Genomic DNA, 21,649 nt, shown 5'->3' on the forward strand with positions numbered 1-21,649 from the left:
CAATGTGCTTGCTCAAATATTGAGCTGCTGTATTCTGCATTTATGCTTATTATGTCTACGTCAGACACATAAAGAAGATGTTTATATATCTAAAGGGCCTTAATATAGTGCTAAACAAAACAGAATAAAAGTCCTCTAACCTAGGCATAAAAATGATGCTATTTTGGTGGAAAATATGGTACATTGTTCAAATCATAACAGTGTAAAAACTGATCAGTTGACTTAACTTAAATAAATTGAGGAAACCCGTTGCCTTACAATTATTAAGTAAATAAACTTCATGTGTATTGAAAAAATTAAGTTAAGTGAACTTGACAATTCCACATAACCTTTTTTTTTTCAATTACGCATTGTTTATTTTTTAAGTTAAGTCAACTTATCATTTTTACAGTCAATTTAGCCTATTATTAATGGCATATTCTTTAAACTGCATGTGAAGCTTTTATGTAATGTCATGTTTTGATGACATTTTGGATGTTATATGGCTGGGTTTATAAAACATATAGTTCCAGTCCAGAGGCCAGTTGCATAGATTTAGCCACTATGTTAAGATTGTTTCTCAAATAACTATTGGCCAACTAGCAGTTAACCAAGAGATAATCTGTCTAACTGATCTGTCCAATTCAGATTAGATTGATCTACCTTTTTATGTAACAGTCTTTAAAAAGTTTTAATCAGTCTTGAAGACAAATTTTAGATGACTAACTTTTAAGATATAAGCAGTACTGGCCACAGGCTAAAAATACAGAGAAACACCTGGCACTTAATTAATTTGCTAATTAAAATAATATTTTAGTGAAAATTTGCGTTCTTAATATTTTTAATAATTACGTAGAAAAGCAATAAAATACCATATTGAAAATCAGCTGAATTACATCAAAAATACCCCATCACTGCATTTGTTTTACAGCATTTTATTCATATTGTTTCTTGATAAAATACACTTTGCTTACAAGTGCTGATTACAAGTACTATCTTACATTCACCTTTATTTTACATAAAATATTTGACTTTTAAAACATAAAATAACACACATTGTGTTCTGGAATACCAACACCTCCTGCACTAAGAATCACAATCGTATCATTTCACGGTTCCGCAGGGGAAAACATTGACTCATTAATTAAAAATCAGAGTGTTTTGTAAAATGTCACAGGCATATAAGGTTGGGGACAGAGGCAGTGGTAAGTCATGCATTGCAACTCTATCAAATGAAATGAAAGCAGTAAATAAACAACAGTCAACCACTGGTGTTTTCAGGTCTGACAAATTAAAATATTTCCAAAGACCCAAATATCAGTTTTTAAAGATTCAGATCGGTTCTAAGGCCTAATATAAATGGAAGTATCACAGTTATGTTCAATGAGTCTCTTGAATGTTTATATGCTGCATATGTATATATATGTAAATGAAAGCGATAATTTACCCATTGAAAACCAGTTACCAGAAAAACAATCTCACACCCAAAGACATTCAGCACAACCCCACCACCACGCTAGTAAATGTTATTCATACAACACAAACACTATAACCTGATGGATTTTTTTCTTTCTGTAATAAGCTAGACTTCGAGTAATCAATAAAGTGAGCTGTAAGTGTCACACAGATATTATTAGTCAATTAAAAATCCACTGTGAGGGAACATCAATTCATTGCAGGCAAAACTAGCCACACAAAAAGACTATCACAAGGGCCCTGGTACAAAAAAATGTGTATAAAGTTTGTACACTTAGTTCAGACAAAGGTATACCAAAATGGGACAGCCAATATAAAGATATAGTAAATACCCTGTTTCTTAAATGTTTCGTAAAATGATTTGTATATAGACTTCTTTTTATTAAAATATATTACTTAAAATATATTACTTTGCTTGACTAGACAGACATTAAAAACAAAAAATTGATTATCTAGTTACCATAAATTGACTTTGGTATATTACCAAGCAAATCTTATCTAAAATTCGTTTACTTTTCTATTGCCTGGAAGGCAGACGATTAAAAAAAGACTAACTCAAAGATGCAACAAGACTTTTTTTTTTTTTTAAGATACAGTACATAGAACTATTGGTATCAAAATGCATCTGTTTAGCAGAATTGTTTCAGGACAGAAATTTAACATTATTTCATGTTGCAATATGATTGAAATTATGATTTGTGTTGGACAGTATTTCTCAAACAAAAACCCAATCAGACAAACGGATATGTGTAGGCAAGATACAAGAATGCTTAGTAGAAAATGTTTGTACATCTCAAAGAAAGTCAGTATTTACAATATAAAAAAAACTTCATATAACCTCCCTTCTGAGTGTTTAACTTCATTGCTCATATCGTTTATCCCTAAAAACTAAGGTTACTGGGAATACCTACTATTCCAATTAGAGGCAATGTCATTCATGTGACGTAAACAACTCAAATGATTAGACACAGGCTATTGAAATGATTAAGACCTGTTTTTTGTTTTGTTTTTTTCTCCTGAGAGGGTACAATAGATTATTTGATTAAGAAGTGCTTTAATTCTCTTTATCCTTACAAGTCATTTTTTGAAGGTATAGCAAAGGTAAAGTCATTTTCTGAACATAAAAAAGTGCAACCCTAATAAATCCTATTTTTTCTGAAGAAAATGATGTAAGGGGCTAATGATCTTAATTTTATAAATGTTGTAAATATACAAATTATTGCCATTATCAGCATAAACCTGTTCTTACATTCTTCTCTAAAGTGAAACCCACCAATGTAAGAGAAGTGCAAGCCTGTTAACGTATTTGACAAAACTCCCTTCTCTCCCATAATTAACTTTTAACAGTACCATATAAACCTAGTAACAAGGCAGGTTAATATATTAGGTTTACATATTCACAGTAATTCTGGAAAGTAATTGGTATTTCAGTTGTGTGGTTCTTTGCTTGAGTCACAAAAGCTAAAACCAACCGAAAAAAATTGTTTTGCAGGAGAAGCAAACATTAAATATTGATGTTACATGTTTCTAATCCAGCAAAATAGTGTGAATTGTGTCTAAAAGATTCATAATCTGAGGGGTAGGGGCGGTGGGGGCATAATTTTTAACATCTACAAAAATAGTAGTATATTGATTTCCATTTCTGAAATTGTTACAAAAATATTAAAGAAAAGAAACAAGCCTTAAATATTGCCACTATTCAGTATTGAGTCTTGAGTCTAAAGAAAGGTGCTCAATGAATGAGAGGAAGAATTATTCGGCATTGCACGTTACATGCCTCATATTGTACTATTCTAATTGTGTTTGTGCTGTAAAGAAATGGGGCACAATGGGGCAAATTCACTAAACAGTTGCGCCACTTTTGAGTGCAGCATTTCAGCACAAAAACCTGCATCTTTTTCACTAGCCATTCGCAATCCAGTTTAACCAGGCGCTTAAAGCACTGAAACGGGTGTCTGGATTTTAGTAGTGCAACCATACTGAACAGTCCAAGTAAAGCTTGCCATATCACAGAAGTCTGCTGCATTCTCCACAACTAAGTACTCAGAACTAGAGGTCTTCACGGGTCCACTTGGATCCAAAAACCTGAGGTCCGAGCCGGTTCAGGTCCAAAACTTTGACGAAAACTTTGGTCCAAAACTTTGACGGACACGGATCGGGTTCGGTATTAGTGGCCTCGGGTCTTGGGTAATTTAAAATAAATATGCTTTTTCAGAATGGACCCGAGAAGACCTGAATTCTTTTAAGCTATGTCGGGTATTTAACAAAAATGTATTATTTAAAACAATTCTATGACAAGACTCACTTTTTCTAAGATCTCTCTGAATCCACGCTTCTATGTGCAATGGACTCTATGCACAGTTGCTCCAAATTTTTGCCTACCGTTTCAATGAGCACCGTCAGCATGGATTTTAGACTCACTGCTTGCAAGATCTTCCATGGATTACGATGAACAATGTCAACTGAAGTGCCATCTCCCACACCCTCTAGTAACAAGAAGAAAGGCTTTAAATCGGATGTTTCGAGTTATGTCGACAAGTTTGAGGGCAAGTATTCTCAAGCTAACAAGCTAGCTAGCTTTGTAACAGTTTATATTATTATACGTTTAGTTTTCTGTTTAACCAATAATATAAAGTATTAATAAATAAGTAAATAAATAAATTAAAGTAATGGAGCAGTGGCCAAATCAGTCCGCAGGACACATTTGTCCTGACTGACTGCGGGGCTGCAGGCTGTGAACACATCAATGCCGATTACATTCGGGTCCAGTCAGGTTTGAAAATAAATGCCGTAGGGTTGGACTCGGGTCTAATTTTATCTGGTCTGACTCGGGTCGGGTTTTTCTTTTAAACAAATTAATTCATGCACGTCGGGTTCGGGTAAGAAGTGATTCGGGTCGGGTGCAGATTTTAGGACCCGAGAAGACCTCTACTCAGAACTGACTTACAAGAACAGCACTTGTAGCTGGCCATGTTTACAAGCAACATTACCTGATATGCGTAATTCCTTTCTTGAATCGGCCACTAAAATAAAGCAGAATGTACGTGCAAATAAGCAGCACTATTAGCAGGTGCAATTCATTCTTAGTGAATTCCCCCCAAAGAATAACAGCACAACAGTCTTTCTCAAATGACAATGGACACATGAATAGGTTACCACAGCAAGAGCACCACTGCTGTACTGTTGTAACATTTCTGCTACCCTCACTGCAGTGATTGTTTTTTTGAATTAATGAACATGTTGCAGTTTATCCTCATGACCATTATCGTACCACCAAACATGAGACACATAGTTTGGATGGACCAATGCAATCATCATGACAGAATGCACCACATCCCTTGCACATGATCATGGCCTTCAGCCGACAGTAGCACTTTGATTGGACGTCCTCCATCCCAGAGGTTTCTATGTAGGCTTGCTCAGGTGAGGTCTCACCCTGACTGCTCTGATCCAGTAGGTGACCTGCAGGTATGGCAGTGACAGTGACTGAAAAAGACATCATACCTCCGCTAGCCGTTTCACCATCACCACTGCAAGACACAGTAGGAGAAGTTGGAGTGTCAGCCATGCTGTGGTTCAGTGCATTAGGGACAGACATGCTGATAGTGCCACCATACTGAGGTCCATTATGGGCTTTCTGAGACAAAAACGTGCGTTGGTGACAGTCACTTAACTGATATCGCTCTGTTTTATCCTGTATACTACTGCACATATCAAGCTGTGTTCTTGAGCATATTTCTTTGGTTCTAGTAGAAGTGCTGCCTCCTTCTTTGCTGGATAAACAGCTCACTGATGGAGATTCAGACTTTATATCAGAACAGGGTTGGGATGCCAAACCATCATCTGGTTTATTGATGAAACAACCCTGCTGTTCCACTTTGACCCTTGGGAAATTCAGGTGCCCTTGAGAGGTGGTGTGAAACCCTGCAAGTGATTCTGTCTTCCCTTTCACACTCTCCTCTGCTTCAGTTTTCTCTTTCTTCAGGTTAGCAAGGGCAGAGCTGGTATTACAAGCTAGGTGCGGCCGTTTGCTGCTCTCGGATACTCTACCGTATGTGGAGACATTGAGGAGGTAGTGTCCTGTCATAGCTGGCTTAGATAACCTCTTCCGTCCAAAGATTCCTAGATGGACACTCTGGTCTAGGCTGCTCTCAAGGTGACCTAACTGACAGGATTGAAATTGAGAGGGTTGACAGTCTGAATTGGTGTGCTTCTGCTCACATTTGAGCCTTAGTGGATGGAGAATCTGGTCCTGAGTGCCAACTTTGACCAACTTGTCCATACTTCCGACTTGCATCACAGATGAACAAAAAGGAATTTGGTTCCCCAATTTACTGACATCTTCTTGGTTTGTTGGGCTATCATTTTTAAACCCAGCAGTGGTGGTACCAAGGTTCTCTTTATCTTTGGCAGATACGGCCATAGACTGAACCTCCACCTTGGCTAGTGGCTTTGGGAGGATCTTTTCTAATGGAACCTCTTTACCTTGAAGAAGCTGGGTGACCAGAGGATTGTTTGCTGGGATTGAAGAGCTAGGTTTGGCCACTAACGCTGCTGAAAAAGGTGTCTGCTGTGGTCTCTGGTTTTGTGCAATTGTGTTTGACATAGTTAAGTTTCCTGCCTGACTTGAAGGTGCTGGTGTCCCTCCAGGACTGAGGAGGTTGTGTTGATCCTTGCCCATTGGGTTCAATGCGCACTGAGTGGTTTGCGACCCCATCAAAGAGCGATTTTCTTTTAAAAAACCCTGTGCAGTGAAGTCTAGTACAAAACTGGGGTCTGTGTGTCCAGTAAAACCTGAGGAAGGAGAGGTTTGTGAGAGAGTCACTGTGCCTTCAGGGGCCGGAGATTCAGAGCTTAGCTTTATAGGCGACACAGATTGACTTCTGCTGCTTGCTGGTGAAAAATCTTCAGACAGGGACCGAGCTGGAGAGGGTGTTGAGGTACCTCCAACTGAGCCGGTTCCTCTCGAGGAAGATAACCCGGCTGCTGCAGCAGCACGCTGTGCACGTGCTAACTGGGCTTTTGCCTTGATGTCAGCTAGAGTGCGCGCACCGGTGCGACCAGGCCGAATGCTGGGTGGTGTCAAGGGAACAGGAGTCCTTGGAGATACCTGCTCAATACCGGCAGGGGCAGAGAGAATTCTTGACACTGGGATCTGCAAAGAGAGAGTTTAAGTGTTACTATCAGAGCCAAAATTCCACTAAAGTTAACATTTAATGTCAAAAAAGTTCTTTCTGTGGAAAAACTCCATACCACGATAATAGGGTGTTGTGGGTGGTTGCCAGGACATTGCTATTGTGGTTACAAAAGGGTTCTGAGCCGGTTTTAGCATGCTGTTATGATTGCTAGAGTGTTCTCGATAGATGCTAGTGCATTCCAAGGTGGCTGCAAGAGTGTTGCTTTGAAAATCTCTCCTCAACAAGTCACACAATATGAGTTGCAAATAAAGTAGCACAAATGACACTTATGAATACACTGGGTGTGACCCTTGTCAACTGCTTAAAACTGGCAGTAACTCATCAAATTGCACCTTATAGTGTAGACAGTATCAATGACTATAATGGGCTCTACTGGCTTTTGATGCATTGCATCATCACTCTCATCTGGTGTAATCAGGGTGTAACACTGCAGTTTAATACTTAGGGTGAATTTAGGGTTTTTTTTGTTTCAAAAGAAATAAACCTAAAACTTACTTTGAGAGGTGGTACTCTCTGTTCTACTTTTTCTTTATCTGTCACAGTGGATGACGTTTCTGATGAAGAGACACGGGGCTTCTTCTCTGTTCTTAGCTCTGTATCCAGTTCAGTAGAGAATTTTCTCTTCAGAGGCTCAGATGTGACAGCGGTTATTGGAGATCCAGCCTTATTGCTCTCCGTTATCTGTTCAGCATTACCCACAGGACTTTCCTCTTTAGTGGTCTGTGTCTCCTTTCCTTTCGAACAGGTGACTACCGCTTCCAAAGGAGATGCTGGGGGCTTACATGTGATCTCATTCTCCAGCGTTTTCTCACTGCAAGGTTTGGGATCCACTGCTTTTTGAACAGAGGACTCTGAAATCAATTCTTCCTGTATATCCTTCCTCATGTCTAAAGATAAATGTGATTGCTCTGAAGCAGGAGGTTTGACTGGCTCTTCAGGGAAGGCATGTGTTACTGTTGATTTCACATCTCTGGATCTCAACTCCATGTGGATGACCTCTGTCTGGTTTATCTTCTGAGACTCTTTGACAATCTCTGGCTTTCCTGGTAGGACTGAGCTTTTAGCTGGTTCAGGAATGTCCATGGATTCTGTCAGCTCTTTGGATTCCTCTATACTCAGTCCAGAACTGAAAAGCAAGAAAAGACTGAAGATTAGCAAAAAGAATATCAAAAACAAAACATCACCTACGATACAGTAAACTAATGACCCACTACTCAATTTTCCGGCCTCACATTGACTGGATACCAAAATAAGGCATAGAACTTCATGACAGGAATCACACTGTAAAGAATGATCGTGATTTTAACGGTAAAACACTGTAAAAATTGGTCTTCCTTTTAATATACAGTGAATAACTGTAAAATATCTAACCTGTAAAATACTGTTAAATTTACAGTTTTTGGAAGTGAATAAGAACAAGTCATTGTATAATTTACAGTGAAAAAACGTAAATTGACATTTCCAGGATTCCCTGCGTGACACTTCACATATGATGTATTTTGTTGAAATAACTAATTTATGAAATTATGTCTTAGGTTTTTCTAATCAGTTATGTATATTAGGGTTTTAAGTTATATCTAACGTTGTTGAATTAATGTTTATTGCATTACTTTAGTGTCCTGTGTTACTATGATGGTGTTTTGTGCTTATGTGAACGACACTGCACCTTTTATATATTAGTATTTACCTTCTCAGCTTGTGGAAAAGCTGCTTGTGATGAGCTTTGATTCATCATGTGACATTCTCATCACCACCTGTTTCTGGTGGTTGTCAGTGTATTACAAAGGTACAAAACAGATATTAGTACTTCAATAGGTTGGTATATTAACATTATATCAGTTAATTTAAAAAAAAAAAATGTAACTGTAAATTTAAGTTAAATCTGTAAAACCTAAAATGTTGCTAGCGGATTTTTTTTACACTAAATTTCTGGCAACCACAGCTGCCGTTTTTTTACCGTATTGTGTTTTTTGTTTTTTTGTTTTTTAAAGTGCACGATATATGTCAGAGGCACTTAATTCAGTGAGTGTGACAGACCCACAAGTAACAAGTGGCAATATTTCAGTAACAGAATTGTACACCCCCTGACCTTCACAATTTTCAGATTTTCTTTTTTCAGTATTTCCATAAGGTGTGGTGGCTGACTCACTGTTCACCATAGTAGCTCTCAAAGAAATGCTCTTTCCAAAGTTCCACCTTCTTTTCCTTCTCAATTTCTTGCCGCATTCTCAGTCTCAGCTCTGGGGTAAACTCACCTGAGAACACATAATGCATAAGCCACATACAAATATTGCAGATAAATCTGCTTATTATATTAGTTACAAGTATTACAAGTAACTTTTTTTTGTAACTAGCACCAAGTAACTTTTTCTTCTGTAAAAAGGTTTACTCCTAAATAAATAAAAATGTTATATGTCTTTTGAAAAATGCTTAAGAATAAGTACATTCACGTTAAATGAAGTCTCCTTTGATATTGCCACCATATGGGGGCTGCCATGTTGAGATCACATGACCTGTTAAATACTACTTATTTTATCTCGATAACCACTCATTTGCTGGACACTTTCGGTTGTGGTGTTGAATAAATTAAATGGGAGTGCAAAGAATACCTCCAAATTTTAATATAGGGTATTTCTATAATTGTGACCAAAAACATTTGCTTCTGTGTGATGCTGTATCCACACTGAGAGTAAAAAAATGTCAAGACCAATGATGTATCAGGCAGTGAAATTGTAACAAAAATTTACTTAGTACACATTTAAGACACAAGGACAATAACTGACCCTCTGACAACCTCTCCTTCCAAGATTGTGCTGCTGATGTGAAGAATTCATTGTTCAAGGCAGAGCTGGTCACCTTCAATGCTCCATCTATACTAGCCTGCAACAAAGAGAGACCACTCAGCACCACAATTGGTTCATCAATAACAATCACTGATTCATGATCCACAAAAACATACTGTATGTTGAACACAGCAGGGTTCTTCTGCATTTCACTACCTGCTGGTCAACATCTGGGAGCATCTTAAGAAGCTTCTGTTGACACTCTGTAGGCAACTGTGAGAATGTGTGCTTGTTGATAAGTGCTCGCAAGTTGGTGTTGACAAGGATGGAATCTGGTGTCTCAACATCTATCTCACACTTGGTACGCCTCAGTTGTCCTGAAAAGCCAAAGCAGTGAGATCAGTTACACAATCTCATGTGCTGACACAAATGGCATCAATCTGTGATGATACTCACTGGCACTGAGCCGACTTGAGCGCTGAGACACCTTTCGGGCACTAGTCGCGTGGCACACATCTGCTTTGACAGAGGAGGACGAGCTGGAGGTAGAGTTCTGTGGACTGGCAGGGCGGCACTCTGTCTGTTTCAGCTCCCAGGCTACAGCAAACAGACATATGGTTTTATATTTACATAAATATACAGCACCATCAAAAGTTTGGACACACCTGAAGAACAAGATTTCTTACATCACAGTCAGAAAGGTAAAATTCAAAATGAAAAATAGTGCCTAGGTGCCTAGTGAAACTGTAAAAATGCTGTAGTAACAAAAACAGTATGTACAGGATTTGGAGGAGTCACGAGCCATGTCTTTGACGGTCTTGAGGAGCAGCCGTGGGCTTGAGGCGTTGGGGATTCCACATTGCCGGCGTTGATTCCTCTGCTGCTGCTGTTTCAGTGCCTATAAATGAAGAAATGGAGAATGTCCATAAACCCACAGATTACCTAACATAAGTTATTTCTGTGTTGCCAACAAAGAGCATAGAGGCTCTCTCAACAGCATAAGGTTTAAACCAGTCAGCAGTACTGGTGGAACGGTACATGTATTCGTATTGAACCGAAACGGTACGGGCGTCACGGTTCGGTGCTTAAATTTACATGGAGAATACACGGTATAAAAATAAATAAAACTCGCATGCAAATTAATTAATGTAATGCGGAACTACTGTTAGATACGCGGGTTCTTTAGGGACACCTAATCTGTAGCCCCGCAGGCTGCGATGTAAAGATTGCAATGCTGGAATATATATATATATATATATATATATATATATATATATATATATATATATATATATATATATAGAGAGAGAGAGAGAGAGAGAGAGAGAGAGAGAGAGAGAGAGAGAGAGAGAGAGAGAGAGAGAGAGAGAGAGAGAGAGAGAGGGGCGCAGGCGCGATCAAAAAGTCGCAAAGTGTTTACTTATATTTGTGTGCATGTGTGTGAGGCGCGGGCGCGATCGAACAGTGGAAACATAAAAACATACTCCGTCATTTTGTTTATACAGGACATCATTCAAACTGCAAAGTGTTTAAGTTACTGTTAATTAAAATTAAGGAAAACAAATATATTAATCTGAAATGTAGCAAATAAATTTTCAGTTCATTCAGGTACAATTACCAAACATATCTCAAGGTCTTTTTGTCTTTTTATTAATTTAATTAATAAACTAATTATATAAAACTATTGTCAGTGCACTACAAATAAACTGGTTCTATGCCTTTACTTTATTAATAAAACTTATTTAAAAAATACAAGGCTTAAGTAATTTTTTTTCCTTTGGTGGTACAGCCTGAGACATGCACAAATTGTACCGAACCGTGATGTCTGAACCGAGGTGTGAACCGAACCGTGACTTTTGTGTACCGTTCCACCCCTAGTCAGCAGTGGTTAATATCATAGTGGGTTTATATAGTTTACCTTTTAATGAATTTTCTTAGGTTTTCCAACAATTAAGTTGTAATTAAAAATATACATATAATTTAATTAATTATCCAAATAGGCATTACCACATGGTTATTCAATATATAAAGCATTTTTATGTTGAATTTCAAGCAAAAACGAACATAATGTGATATGCTGTTATCGTAACAAAAAATACCATGAAAATAAGACCCCCTATGTTAATTGCAGCAATTGTTATTTATAACTTGAGAGATAACCATTAATAAGAGGTGTAAATGGCAGCACCTGTTTGAGGGCCTTCTTGCTGTGTTTCTGTGATGGGGACATGAGTTTGCTGCTGGAGACTGACGGAGACAAACAGCGAGACTGTGGGGAGGACGGCTGAGACTGCAGTTTTGTTGGCACTGTGAATGATTGGAAAGCAATACATTGGGTATATTTGGACATCTGTACCACAAACACAAATAAACAGGCATATGCAAAAACTTAATTTCATTCTGTGACAAGTCATTCAAGGTCAATTTAATACAAATACACAAGTTTGCAAATACATTGAAATGTACACTATAAGTAAATTATTACTTTTAAAAATGTCTGAATTTTTTAAATATACATTTTCATTATAAGTTGAGTTGTTATCTTGCAGTAAACACTGCTTTTGCATGACCGCTATAAATTCATAAATACACTTTGCTGGAAAACAAATACATACTGTGTGATGATTTGTTTATAAATGCCAACTGCAATCCTTTCTTCCTAATTTTTCCAAGACTATTACAAGTCATCTATCCAGCCAGCTAGATAACTTGACCTTGTGACACATTTAAATCAGCAGAATTCTCAAAAGTCAGAACAGAACCACCAAAAAATTAAACAAATTATTTCACTAATATTGTGAATGGTGCAATATAAATAAACTTTCACTTTGACTAATAGATCCATTCAGTCAAACTAAAGCACATTTATAAAAAGGAGTGTTTTCAAAAAATGCTTGATCAAACTAACTCTCATGAATTATATGCTGCTGCTGCAGTAATTATTTCCTGGTCTTTGCTGAGTTAGTTTCTCTTTCTGACACAACAATCCTCATCTTCTCAATTCACTTCTTCAAAGTTTCATCAGCATATTAAGACGAAAGTGTTACTTACAGTACTTGGTTCTGCAGGAATTCGCTCTATTAGAGTGCATTATTCTCAAATACTTAGTTAAAAAGTTTCTACAAGACAGCTTGAGGTAAAGCCTGTGTTTGATAACTTCGCACTGCTCTCAAATATATGAGGAAGTGGTATCAATCTTGCAACAACAAAAAAGAGAGAGAAAAAAAAAGTAGAATTTCCTGTTTAAAGGGTGTTCTGCATTCAAAGAATATTTTGACTTGAAAAGATGCAAGGTCATTTATACACATATCAGAATCAGCGTTATACATTCATGGTCCAGAATGACATCTACATATTCATCTACATCCCATAACACATGAGTCTTGATATCTAACAGTGATCATGGGACCATAGGTTACTGATACATTTACATGCAGTAAACCCTTTATACATGCACAGATTTACTGTACAAATTTAACTACAATTTTATATTTCTTCAAATCTTTACAGACCGATATATTTTAGCAACCTGTATTCAACCAATAAATCAGTTTCAAAATCTACTGACAGGTTTTTTGTTGAGTGTAAATGCTGTTTAAAATTATTGTTATTTTATAATTGTTGTTTAAAAAGACATTATGTGATCAACTTATTTTCTCAAGTTAAATTGCATTACAGTCTACATTACAGTATATGTTGTTTCACAATCATGCCATGTTATATAGATCATCTGCAATCTAAAAAAATAAGAGACTTCTTTCAAAAACATTTTAAAAAATCTTAGCAAACCCAAACTTTTGAACTGTAGTGTATGTTGCATTTAAAGTATGTAAATTTATGTTAAAGGGGTGGTATAATGCCCTTTTCACAAGATGTAAAATATATCTCTGATCATGTCCCCAGAGTGTGTGTGTGTGAAGTTTTAGCTCAAAATACCGCACAGATATTTTTATATAGCATGTTAAAGTTGTCACTTTTTGAGGGTTAGCAAAAAAGCACCGTTTTGTGTCTGGCCCTTTAAATGCAAATATGCTGCTGCTCTCGACACAGAGGGCGGGGTTTCAAGAGCTCATGTGTTAGCAGCTCCAATTATTACCTCACGCAGACACACTAAAATGACAGAAACTGCTCTGCCTTTTATGTTTAAACAGAGTCAGACAAAGATGGAGAGACTCAAGAAGAAGTGACAACATGTAGAATGCAACAGGACGTTTCTGACTGGTTAGTTGATGAATTTGTGTTGCTGATGTGGAGTTAACTATCTTCAATTTGCATATTGTGTCATGATAATCTATAAATCGCTCATATAGGAACTGTTGTGAGATGCACACAGAGTGACTTTCTATTGCATGTGAAAAGACAGATGCTACAGTTTGAGCTGACTCACAAATGTGCTTGACTACAGCAACTCTTCCTCTTCTCAACACGGACTGCGGTTCCCAGGGGGCGGGGTTTATGTAAATTTTAGGGTTGGTGATGTCACTAACCCTGGAGGAATGTCGTGTAGTCCCTACCAGCCGTTTGTTGTAGTCCTTAAAAAACGATTTCTTTAAATCAAATATCTCACTTTGCTTTGAACTTTGAGCGTTGTAACTTTGCAGATGTTGTTTATGCTCAAAAAGCAACATTACACACTAACTAAAGTTAGAAAAGTGAAATCATACTCAACCAACCCTTTAAATGTTAAAATACTTTGTCCTATTCCAGTTTAATATACAAGAACAAGCCTTTTGTATGGTATTTCTTAAAAGTGGAAGTGCTAAAAATGGAAATATATCAAAACATTCCTCTGTTTCAGTGATCCAAGACAGGCCTAACCAGTGGCATGATTTTGGAGTGAAACTATCTGACCAATGACAGACAGGGGGAACGTTCAGGTGCAGAAATGACACACTTTGCTCTAAGTTTGGCTATTCAGAGCTCGTAAAAAAAAATGTGGTACCTCTCCTCTTCCACCTTTCTCTGCGTCCATCTTTGCTGTAGGTAGTGGTGCTGGTATTTTCTGAGCATCGGGTATCAGACATGTTATCACTGCTATCCTCTGAATCCTCTTCTGACAGTTCCTTCATCACATCTCCAATGTCCTTCTGCTCACATACAAATACAAACCATACTCAACAGATGCCAAACACTAATGTTCATAAAACAGCTCACTTGAATCTGATCAAACAGTTAATGTTAATTTATACATTTAATAAATCATTAGGAATGTGTAGAGCATAAATATATAGAAATTTGCTAAAAAAATTAAAAAAAAATTATTAAAAAAAACCCCACATCATTGACATGTGTGGCTTGTTATACTAACGTTAACGGAGCATTAATTAATTATAACAGCAAATTGTACAGTAAATATTCATGCCATCCAACAGAGCCGTAGTAACTTCAGAAAACAGACAAGAAATAGGAAACCGGCATTTATATTTACTTTTATTCATCATTTGGCAGGCACTTTTATCAAATGCAACTTACTCAAGGTATACATGTTATTACTATATACCTATATTGTATGTAAACCGTATGTAGTACATATGAAAGCGCTATATAAGTGCCTCATTCATTCATTCATTCATATTACCTTCAGTGTATAGACTCCCATTCGACCGGGGACCTTGTAGAAGATCCCTTCATCTCCACGTGAGTTTGTATGGAGCATGGCATTGAGACAGGCAAGAGGGGAAGTCCCACTAAAAATAAATAAAAATAAATTCAGCAAATTAAATAGTCACAGTCACCATCTTTACACAACTGAAAAGCTGCAACAAAGATCACAGTTCAGTGGTTGGTTTCCAGATATTTGTACATGAATGTGAATATAAATTTAAATTAAAGGGCCATATTATGCCCTTTTACAAAGTCTTGATTTATTTTTTTGTGGGTAGGGTGGGGTGGGGGGGATAGGTCTACTAGGATAGGTTTTAATGCTTGAATATTCAAACACATTATTTTTCACATTTTACATTGTTGCAGCACCTCTTTTCCTAGCCTGTCAGTAACGCTCTATTTAGTACCCGTCTCTATGAAGCCCCTCCTTCTGAAAAGTGCAATGTGCTCTGATTGGTCGGCTGGACCAGTGTGTTGTGATTAGTCAAATACTTTGTGTGTTTTGGAAATGGCACACACCTTACCATAACCATGAGTTTCAACACTACTAACACAACTCAACTCCCCCCTTTGGCGGGAATAATTTAAATGAGGAATATTGTAATGTGTATGTACAGAAAAAAAACTCAAGACTGCAATCGAGGCGTTTCAGGGAGTTCAGAGTCAGTGCTGCTCACTGAAATGGCATTGAAAGGGGGTGATTTCTGTAGTATTTACAGTTTCTGTAGTATTTATAGTTTATTAATATTTTGAATTAGCTTTTATTTGAATATTTTCCATTTTCCTTTTAATATTAGTTATTATATTACTTTTTAGGTTTCATTTATTTTATTTCAGTTTTGGTTTTAGTTGAGTTTTTGTTTATTTCTAGTTAGTATTTTAGTGCTTAAATAATGTAACCAAAGCAACATTTCTAATTTTATTATTTTAATATTTTAATTTTATTTATTTATTTTTAATAAATAATCGTAAGGATAAGCTTAAGGAGGCTAAACAAGCATTCAGTACATAATGAAACATCTTCAAACAGAGCAAAACTGCCAGAAGCACAACAAGCCACTAGCCATTTCAGAGGACAAGCACTATGGTCAAAGCCATGGCCATTAGGTCCTCGCTCTTGGGGTTTACAGAGACCCTTTGCATGCTGTCAACTGGGGACATGTTAATAACATGCATAGGGATTGGCTAATGGATTTAAGTTAGTTGGGGGGGGTGCACTACTGTATAATCTTACCTTCTGGAAGACAACAGAGAAATGAAAAAAAAAGAAAAAAGAAATGTGATAATTAGATACTTTGCCACATTAAATTTTGCTTTGGAAAAATAAAACAAAAGACAATAAATAAAACATAAAAGGTATATGACCTGGTACAGGTCAGGGGAAACCTGCACAATCTGAACTAGAATGTTTGTTTGATAAAGAAATTGCTATTTTAATAAAGAAATACACAAGAAGCATCTGGAGAATGACCTCACCTTATCTCCTTGAGCCTTTCTCTCTGAATTACTTGCAGGATCTCTTTATGACTCATCGGTGTGTTGGGGTACTTCTCGAGCACCTGCGAACAGTATTACGGGAACAAGTGAACAATTCAGCAATGACTCACTATAGCAGTAACCGCAGAGAAAGGATGAAGTAGACGGAACTGATGGTCAGTCTAAAAGGAGGTTTGTTAGACAGTAATGCCTTTGAATTCTATCATTAATTGACCTCAGTGAAGCAGCCAGTCCCGTTCTGTGAAACTAACCTAGTTCTTATTATTGGGACAGAGAAACATGTTAGTTTGGGTGAGATACTTTGAACTACATTCAAAAGTGGTTGTATTTTGAGAGTATGGGACACGCAAACAGACCATCTAATGCGGGACTCCATACTGAACTTGTGTCATATCGATCACAAGTTCAGTATGGAGAACCGCAAGGCTCAGTATTAGGACCGTTGCTTTTATTCCTGTACATGATACCCTTGTGAGATATCATTAGGGAGCATGGCGTAAGTTTTCACCGTTACGCTGATGATACTCAGCTCTATATTTCTTTGCGCCCTGACGAAACATACCAATTCACTAAATTAACGGAATGCATCACTGATATAAAAAAAATTGGATGACTAGTAATTTCCTACTACTTAATTCTGAAGAAAGGAGATTATTGGACCAAAAACCTCTGCACGCAATAACCTAGAATACTGTCTAACACATGATGGCTGCTCTGTCAAGTCTTCGTCGTCAATTAGGAACCTGGGTGTGCTCGTTGATACCAATATTTCATTTAAAAGCCACATTTCTAGCATCTGTAAAACCGCATTTTTCCATCTTAAAAATATCTAAATGATGACATACTCTCTCAATGACAATGCAGAAAAGTTAGTTCATGCATTCATGACCTCAAGGCTAGATTATTGTAATGCTCTACTGGGTGGTTACCCTGCACGCTTAATAAACTCCAGCTGGTTCAAAACGCAGCAACTGAAGTTCTTACAAGAACCAGGAAGTATGACCATATTAGCCCGGTTCTGTCAACACTGCATTGGCTCCCTATTAAACATCCCATACATTTTAAAATCTTGCTAATTACTTGCAAAGCACTAAATGGTTTAGTCCCTCAGTACTTGAGCTCTTAGCGCATTATAGTCCTTCATTCATCTAAAAGTTTTGGCCAGTTGAAAATTCTTTTATATTCTTTATTTTATTTTAAAGGGGACAATGCACATTAATTAACACGAGCAATCAAGTCCATCATGTGAATGTGCCAGATTTAGCCATACAGGCTAATTTACATCTGTAGTCCCTGGCAGGTTGATGGTAAAAAAAAGAGAATACCTAGAATATCAAAATCAACTTCAGGCGGTTGATCCTTTTCCTACTAAGCACCCAAACTCTAGAATAGTCTTCCTAGCTTTGTTCAGAAAACAGACACACTCAGTCAGTTTAAATCTAGACTAAAAACACATCTCTTTAACCTGGCATACACTTAACACATTATCAAATTATATTATTCAAATCAGTTAAATGATTGTTAGGCTGCATACATTAGGTCAACCGGGAACACTTCCTATAACACCCGATGTACTTGTTACATCGTAAGAAGAATGGCATCTGCGCTAATATTAGTCTGTCTGCCTTATCCTTATCCTGAGGTTACCGTAGTCAGACGGATCCGGTCCATATCCAGATCAGATGGTGGACCTGCACCTAGACACGACCAAAACGCAGCCCTGAATGTCAGCACAGACCTTATCTACTAGACAATCCCCTGTGAAGGCCTCGACGACATGACAGCCATCGGCACAGATCCTCAGCAAAGACCACGAGAACCAGACAGGTCCTCCGCACAGACCCTATGGCCAGCTTCGGCTCCATACCGGCGTGATGAATCTGATCTTCAAGCAAAAGGAACTAGATGAATATTTGAATGCTACCGATCCCAATCTGAATTCTGACTTGTGATGCAGCCTGAATCATAATCACACCGTGTTCGTTTGTTAGCCAGAAAATATGTCACAATAATGATGAATAATAAGATTTATAACATGCATTTAGAAAATAGAAAGGGTGAATTTTCATTTCATGTTTTTACGTTTTTTTAATGGGTTTTATTGTAATTGCATGTGTCCCAGTTCATTGTACTTTAAACCAGGGGGTATGCCAGACAGCAAGGTTATCTTACCGTCAAACATTTTTCAATCTTTTCGTTTAATAGGCTAATCTAACTAACTCTGAATAAGAAAAATATTGTTTGTTCAATGCCAATTACTTACTTTAAAAATGTATTCCGTTACAGTTACAAATTACTTCATAAAAAAGTATTCAGTAACGTAATCCAAGCACCACAATATTAAAGTAATGTAATCTAATTTCTTTTGGATCCACACATCACTACGGTCAGTAAATATAGCGTTATTATGTCAAAATACTAATTTATTTAGTTTTACATGAAACAAACCATTGAAATCCCGATAGTATTCCCACTTTTTACAAAATGTAACTATAATCTGATTACTTTGTTTTTTGACGTAACTGTAACGAATTAGTCACCAGGTTTTTGTATCCTCCTGATTATAATGTTGTTTCATGTACAGTATTCCATTACTCCCCAACCCTTTATCATATATAAATATATTAGAATAAAATAAACATCACCTTGTTTTAATAGTGCTTTACATATTGATTTAACTATATAATATTGTGTGCAATCTGTCACACCCACGGTGCCTCATCAATAAGGCCTGGAAAAGAACTTGCTCCGGAGCAGGTTATGTTAAGATAGTAAGTAGCTATGGCTAGTTGGCTACTTTTTTACAAATCCTTAAAGTTACCTCCGTTTTGGACCTGAAAGTTGAGGTTATCCACTAACTTAACCTTAAACATACCCGGGTATGTCACTGTAACCTGTTTTCTGGAATACCCCCGCCCCAGTCAAGTCATAAGCATTTACACTGCTTTTATTTTTATTATTTCTGCTGTAACTTGCATTTCACTTATTACGAATTGGACGGTTTTTATTGTAATAGCATGTGTCCGAGTTCATTGTACTGTAAACCTGTTATACAGTCATGACATAAGCATTTTCAGTTTTATTTGCATTTCTGCTGTAACTCTTTCGATCATTACGATTTGGACAAAGAGACAGTTATTGGTCAAATGTGTGGTTGGTTGACCCGGACACTGCGAGTTGGAGATGTAACTTACAAATCCACTCGTTCGAGAACCGCTGACTGATTCAGACTAACAAATAGTTCATTCAGATTCGTTAACCGATTCATCAAAAATATCCGACTGAAGACAAACAGGTGCATGATCAAAAGCTGTGAATATATGTGAAACTTCAGTGTGAAGTCCTGAAGGGACACTTGTATCTCAGAAGACAAGTTCAGTTTCAGTGTCTCGCATATTACAATCTGGGTCTAAAGTTAAATGCAACAGCAATGCGGAAAGTTCGTCTGAAATCAAAATACCATTTCAAAACAACAATTTTAACGACGACAAAAAGTAAACAAGCTCTGTTTGACAAACTCGCGGTCTCTAAAGACACAACATGTTTAAGCGGGCGGTGATTCTAACCGTTCACAGCAGAAAACACTGAAGATTTCATAAGCAAAAAGTAATATTACAGTGTCCTTGATAGGTTAATGAAAATACTGGGTTATTTTTGTGGGTTAGGTGAGCTGAGCTAAGCTAACTGGCTAACCAGCGAAGTGTCACTAGTCTACATGAGCGCGCTAAGCTGCCGCGCGCTTGCTAGCAACTGACAAGAACGTCATGCTACAGACGTTTCATCAAATCACTTCCCGGATCAAAAAAGTTCCCAAATGTTACGTAAATAAGGACAAAACCAGTTCATGCATGCGTTATGTCATGCTTTATAGTGTATGGATCTAAATGCACTTTGGCAACACCAACCGAAACCAGGCCCCGAAATGCATACGCAATACTTCGCCTACACCAGCGGGTCATGAACTCATAAACACAGTTGTACAAGTGGGAGCACAAGGCGTAAACAAGCTCTCAAGAAGTCCTCTGTTTTACCGTTTTGGCGGCCTCTGCCCACGTCCTCCCCTTTTTCTTCTTCTGTCTCTCCCTCATGTCGGCGGACGGTCGCGAAAAATCGACCAGGGTGCTGTAGAAAGTGTTGATGTTGCTTTAGTTACCGTGCAAGACCTGCCATCTCTGCCATATTGGGTTTTTACTGTAAGAGACAAATCATGTGACCCTCTGGGAAACGTCATCTTACTGTACGATGACAGTTCAGGGGAAACCACCTACCTTAGGCTAGTACTCTCTCTCTCTCCATTGTTTTCATTTGTATAAACGTTTCAAACTCCAAACAAACACACACGCTTGCACATAGTATCACTCTTAAGCGTTTATACCGATTAAATTACATTCAAGGCATTTAGCAGATGCTATATCATCATGCGTTTACAACATAAGCTTTATTTTCACGTGTTAGATTACTGTGGTCAACAGAAGGAACATATATTTAAAAGTTAGCCTATGTATTTATAAAACGTATCTTAGACTTCACTTTATAATGCATGTAGGCTGTAATTTCACTAAATAACAAAATACATACAAGTGACAAAATTATTATTAATTATTATTATGTAACAAGCATACGTTTTAAGCAAACCTTTCACAAAAAATAGTTTGTGAGGGTATAAATTATAAAACAACAAATGCACTGCAATAGATAGCCTAAGGAAAAAACTATTTGGACACTTTCTTGTAGTGATGTTTAAAATTAAAGCCAATGTGCACTTTTTGCGAGCAAATAGGTTTTACACATTAAATAGCATTTTTGAATAAGTATGAGTAAAATTATATTAGCAAACATCGAGAGATATGAATACTCAACTCATATTAGTCTTTTAAAAAATTCTACAAATAAAAAAATAAAAAAATACATTGGTGCAGGTCGCCCCCTGATGGGTGGTGCCATGTTGACACCACATGACCTGCCATGTTACGCGTTTTCATAAAGCAGAAACTTGCTGCAGTTCTGATATTGTGTTTTCTGGCCTGGCTCTTTGATGTCAGCTGAAGTGCATTCGACTTATAGCTGATAACATGTTAATAATTTAAGTTATTAGATAAATTATGTTTATCA

General features: G+C 37.2%; 1 protein-coding gene across 2 annotated transcripts; it reads right to left on the minus strand.

The window, feature by feature from the left end:
• Nucleotides 1–898: 898 nt before the first annotated feature.
• On the minus strand, nucleotides 899–20,739 carry asxl2 (ASXL transcriptional regulator 2). 2 transcript variants are annotated; one of them, XM_084097033.1, is made up of 12 exons: nucleotides 20,569–20,739; nucleotides 16,517–16,599; nucleotides 15,015–15,123; nucleotides 14,379–14,523; nucleotides 11,625–11,743; nucleotides 10,217–10,334; nucleotides 9,893–10,033; nucleotides 9,653–9,813; nucleotides 9,437–9,533; nucleotides 8,803–8,908; nucleotides 7,149–7,779; nucleotides 899–6,610 (listed from the first exon to the last, which is right to left on the minus strand). In XM_084097033.1, exons 1-12 carry the CDS (start codon nucleotides 20,623–20,625, stop codon nucleotides 4,718–4,720), a joined length of 3,660 nt encoding a protein of 1,219 aa, XP_083953159.1. In that variant the 5' UTR covers nucleotides 20,626–20,739; the 3' UTR covers nucleotides 899–4,717. The 2 variants fall into 2 exon arrangements, with proteins under 2 accessions (XP_083953159.1, XP_083953160.1); XM_084097034.1 differs by lacking the exons at nucleotides 14,379–14,523; nucleotides 15,015–15,123; nucleotides 16,517–16,599; nucleotides 20,569–20,739 and adding an exon at nucleotides 12,488–12,639.
• Nucleotides 20,740–21,649: the final 910 nt, after the last annotated feature.

Source organism: Abramis brama, assembly GCF_963993115.1.
Source record: "Abramis brama genome assembly, chromosome: 21".
NCBI classification, from domain to species: Eukaryota; Metazoa; Chordata; class Actinopteri; order Cypriniformes; family Leuciscidae; genus Abramis; species Abramis brama.

Bases quoted from the DNA above. Each gene is read 5' to 3' on its own strand.
- asxl2 (XM_084097033.1), bottom strand. From the start codon at position 20,625: ATGAGGGAGAGACAGAAGAAGAAAAAGGGGAGGACGTGGGCAGAGGCC. The intron at 10,335-11,624 runs GTGCTGCCATTT...CTTCATTTATAG, and splicing joins GCAAGAAGGCCCTCAAACAG to GCACTGAAACAGCAGCAGCA. The intron at 10,034-10,216 runs GTACATACTGTT...TGTTTGCTGTAG, and splicing joins TCGTGACTCCTCCAAATCCT to CCTGGGAGCTGAAACAGACA.